Raw genomic sequence first — 4,851 nt, 5'->3', positions numbered from 1 at the left:
GCTCATTTAGTTAGACTGGTATGTGGGTTTAGGTTGAACTACAGCTTGTTATGTTTTATATAATTAATTCAACATTTTTTGTACATTAACTCTTGGTCATGTATCCCCAAGTTTTGTAAACAGTAAATACAGGCATTTGCGTTTTTTTTGTTTTTTTTCTAAATTTAAAAAATATGAAAAATAATCTAAATATCAGCAAAAAATACCTATTATCCACCTTAAATAACCCAATACCAGTTAAACCCTGTAATTCAGACATCATATAAAGATGCCAAAGTGCATCTCATCATCATCATCATCATCATCATCATCATCATCAGCCTGTACACCAGAGACTGGATTCATCAATTATCTCACACTTAAAAGTAGCCCCCAACTTCCACATTAAGGGGATCATCTTGAAAATAATGTTTTATGTCCAGGAATAATTGACCAAACATTTTAGCTACTACATCCAGTTTCTATGAGAATACAACACTTTCTGAGACTCTAATTTAAGTGTCATGGGTCATTGATTCTCCCTGTTCGGACAGAACAAAGAGGTGTGATCCACGCTGTCAGAAACAGTCCAGCAGGCTACCAACCATTGTTTGGCTTGTGTTTGTAGAGGTCTGGAGAAGTATATGTATCAAAGACAGGAAAATATAGAAACATCAGAGAAAAATGTGTGTCCTTTTAATTATTTTATGACCATTTAGACTTATCTTAGGACCCAACATGGGGTCCCGAACCCCATTTGGAAACCACTGCATTAAGGTACCTGCAACTGATTTGTTTCTGGCCCACAGCATGAAATGTGTGGTTCCATGAAATAATGTGGTTTTGGTTTGGAAGGAATTTCTTAAGTTTGCAGAATTTGAAGGTATGATGAAACCTACTGTACCTACTTGCCATCCCAGATAATTGAAGGGAGGTTTATTGTTTCATTATTGTATTTTCTATTATTTCCCTCAAACTGGGGGCATTTTGCATCACCAACAACCATATCGCATCATTTTGCTTGTGTTGGTTTCCTCATAGTAGGTCCCCTAATCTGTCACTACAATAGTGCAGTCACAATATCCACTAAAGTGGGGTAACTGTCTCTTTTTAGTATCCAGCATTAATGCTCTTTGATTTCCAACCAGATCACTGCAGTTGTTATATTTAAAGAAAAAAAAATCATTTTCACTCCATAAAAAAAAAACCATCTGGCTAATAATGTCAGTGCCCAGAGAGGCAGCAATAGATGAGATTTGGTCAAGGTAAGTTTTTCTCTCCACACGCTGAATGTGTGAGTTGTCAAAGGGAATTCTGGGACATGTAGGAAGTCAGAGCAGAAGTAGATGAGGGAGGCTGATGATTGGAGGGTTGATTTTCCTCTAAGTAGTATAACGCACAACACGGAATGCATTAAGTATTCTGTCTCTCATTAGTACATAACTGAAGGCCACCTGTTTTCCACAGCATCACAGCGTCTGCTCTGGAGAACCAATATTCTACTACGTCTCAGAGCTCGGGGACGCGCCTGGAGACGTGGACGCGGAGGAGTGGTCGGTGTCCTCGAGTTCCTTGTTGAAACCGCTGCCGGCACCGGTATCATAAGAACCGGAGGAGGAGGAGGAGGAGGAAGAGGAGCGCGCCGTGGCGGAGGCGCCCTCCCGCTCGCGCTTCTTCTGCTTCATGCGCCTGTTCTGGAACCAGATCTTCACCTGCGTCTCATTGAGCTCGAGCGTGGCGGCGATCTCCACGCGCCGCGCCCGCGTTAGATACTTGCTGAAGTGGAACTCCTTCTCCAGCTCCGTCAGCTGCCGCGTGCTGAAGTTGGTGCGCATGGCGTTGTTGTGCGCGCCCGCGAGGCCGAAGTCCGACACTTTGACTGGGTGGAGGAGAGAGAGAAGAGACACAAAAGTTGTTATAAATGTGTTTTAAGAACTTGTTCTATTATGTGTGTATATTATTAATCACTGAAAATGCACGTTACATCTTCCTCTATGCTAATGAATAGAACACAGAGTGTATACATTAAATATGTTGTTGTTCTTCACATTCATTGGAAATCAGGAAACAGAAATTGCTTAAGGATCATTTTTTTAGTCTTCATGGATTTATTTATTAATGTGTATTTATGATCATATTTATTTATTTTATGAGTGCTAATCAGGCTATTTAAATGTGGCCTGCAGGTTTCATTGGGCCTATGATGTGCTCTGGTTTCAATCAGTGGATCTCCGGCTGGAATAAATGTGTTTCATGATCTGTATTAAAGTTCTCTCCAAGCCACGGGGGAGGCCGAATTTTAGAGTAAAGCAGAAGTTAAGAGGAAACAACAAAAAAGAAAAGGCTGGTGCACAGACGGGTGGAGAAATAAGACTAGGGGGTGTGATGCTTGGGTTGGTTGGGGGGCGGGCAGGGAGGGAGGGGGGGGGAGGCTGCTTTAAAAGATAACAGAGCAGGACAGACTTCCCAGGGCGAAGTAACCCGTCTGCTATATCCATTAAGAGAGTAGGAGAGGGTAAGAGAAACATATCAGACGTCGGGGGCCCTCGCTGACCCAGACCAGACCTGCTATCTTTCCTGAGATATGACTACATACTGACCAAGTCCTAAAAACACATAAACGCCTTCATTTTATACCTCACATTTAAAAGACGAGTTAGATTTACGTTGTAATGAGAAAATGTTTAATCCCACGTTTCATATGCGGAACAATAACTACACCAGCAACACTACGTCATAATTAAAAATAAAACGTATTTCACTTTAAAAATGTCTTCGTCCAATCGTTTAAAACTACGAAACAACCAGATAAATAAAAGATAGAAAAGACAGATTTTCCTCTTGAGAGGTTGAGCTGGTCTTGGTCTTTCCATTATGAAAAGCTTAATATTTTTTTCTTTATTTCTGGAGCAAAAGATGTGTTTTAACAACAATTTTAAAATGCTGCATATTTGATACAGTATCAGCCCTCATGGAGAAATGTTAACTCCATGACAAAAAAATGTTTTGTTGGTGTTGAAAGTTATGAAATGAAATTCTGAGTCATAATAAACGAGTTATTTTATTTATATCTGACCTATCCTGATGTTGGACAGCCACCTTAAAAAAGGCTACATCAATGGTACATTTCAAACCAAGCATACATATATATATATATTATCAATTGTATGATTCATCTATTTGTTGCTTATAAACTCTCGGTCGGTTTAGAGCAAAACGAATCCAGACCTGAGTGATTAAGACAAGCGAAAAGAGAAGGAAGGAACAGCAGGGAGGTCAAATTTACATTAGAAAAGTCCAACATCTGTGGTTACAAACAGAGAAAAATGAAAACGAGGCCTGCATGGAGAAGACAGGAAATAAAAAAATCAACATTTTACTCTTATGGTATAATATTAATGTCGTTATTTATCAGAGCTCGTGCTGTTAAGATAAATTCGCTTTAAAACGCGTTTTAATCAAAACATTTGTCTTTATAGCCTGATAGCCCTAAGTTTTCTTTCTTAAGTTTGTTGCTGAATACAGGCTACATATTTCTCTTTTTTCCCTCATCTCAGCTATTCATAAACAATCAATCATTCTTAAAATAAACTACTTCTTTTGAGTCTTTTGGCTGCAATACTTCCTGTGATAAATGTAAAAGAAGCATGACTCCGCATCTTCAGCCTCCTGCTGGAAACCTCACAAATCAAAGTTAAATGCTGCTGGGCCAACCTCTTAATAATGCTGCATGACCTTTAAGTCACCAAAACGGACAAATAATCTCCAGGAATACCACCAGCCCTCCCTCACCTGTTTTAGGCGGGTTCCTCTTCACCTTCATCCAGTCGAAGGTCTGCCCCTGCCCGGCCTGCTGGCCCTCCTCGTCCTCCCTCTCTCGGTCCTGGGAGACCGGCAGCTCCCCGTAACCTCCCCCCTGTGGAAGCCCCAGGTAGCCCGCTGCGTCCAGACCCCCGCCAAGCTGCTGCGGGTACTGAGACCCGGCTAGGGCGCCCTGAGGCCCGCAGTAGGCCGCGGCCAGGGCCCCGTAGCTGGGGCCGACGGTGGGGGCCGAGGTGGTGAAGGTTGATTGATGATAGTAGGTGGAGGACACAGACTCCTCCATGAAATACTGAGGGTGAACGGTGTTGTGAGGGCCCGTCGCTGCAACATACTCCGAGTTTGTGGCGCACGCCTGGGCCGCATAGGCCCCGGTGTTGCCGGTATTCCCGTTACTATATGAAGACAATATTCCGCTTTGTAAGCTTTGAGTTTGGTGAATATGAGGATGGTGATGGTAACTGTTATGCGTCTGCTGTTCATGATGATGATGATGTTGCTGATGATGCTGGGCCGACCCTGTGGTCCCGTGCGCTCCTCCAGCGCCCGTTGGTGCTCCGGTGCCCACGTACAGCCGCCCATCCCCGGTGTAACTGGCTTCCCCGGTGCTGGTGTCACTTCTTGACACGTTAATGGGAGCTGGGGAGCCGCTGTGGCCCGTGTGGAAGGTGCCGGATGTCACCGGGAAGCCCTGATGCTGATCCAGAGGATGGTGATGGTGATGCAGATGATGATGGTGATGGTAACCAGATTTGGGCGCAGAGTAAGCGCCGGTCCCCGGTCGGTTACAAATGGAGTATTCCACAAAGGAGTTCATGTTAGATGTGTCCATGCAGGCCGGAGGCACGGCTGGACTGAATAAAGTTTATAATTATCAGCAGAAACAGGAACACACACAAACGAAGTTAATGGAAATTAGATGAAAGAAAATTTAAAAAAAGAACTGCATATAAAAAAGTGTTCTAAGAGTAAACTGTGATCTATGTAGAACGAAAAAATCAAAATAAAAACAGAAACCTCCAAAAAAAACTGTGAAAAAATGCAAATGGGATA

General features: G+C 42.9%; 1 protein-coding gene across 1 annotated transcript; it reads right to left on the bottom strand.

Annotated features, from left to right (window-relative positions):
- Window positions 1–223: 223 nt before the first annotated feature.
- Window positions 224–4,638, bottom strand: hoxb1a (homeobox B1a). Its single transcript, XM_042393094.1, has 2 exons — window positions 3,772–4,638; window positions 224–1,858 (listed from the first exon to the last, which is right to left on the bottom strand). Exons 1-2 carry the CDS (start codon window positions 4,628–4,630, stop codon window positions 1,482–1,484), a joined length of 1,236 nt encoding a protein of 411 aa, XP_042249028.1. The 5' UTR covers window positions 4,631–4,638; the 3' UTR covers window positions 224–1,481.
- Between the last annotated feature and the right edge of the window lie 213 nt (window positions 4,639–4,851).

This window comes from Thunnus maccoyii, chromosome 18 (genome assembly GCF_910596095.1).
Source record: "Thunnus maccoyii chromosome 18, fThuMac1.1, whole genome shotgun sequence".
Classification (NCBI taxonomy): domain Eukaryota; kingdom Metazoa; phylum Chordata; class Actinopteri; order Scombriformes; family Scombridae; genus Thunnus; species Thunnus maccoyii.
Note: the sequence above shows the minus strand (reverse complement) of the source record. Positions and strands in the feature narration are given on the sequence as shown.

Coding starts and splice junctions, on each gene's coding strand:
- hoxb1a (XM_042393094.1), bottom strand. CDS start 4,630: ATGGACACATCTAACATGAACTCCTTTGTGGAATACTCCATTTGTAAC. Junction 1,859..3,771: donor GAGGAACCCGCCTAAAACAG/GTGAGGGAGGGC, acceptor TCCTCCACCCAG/TCAAAGTGTCGGACTTCGGC.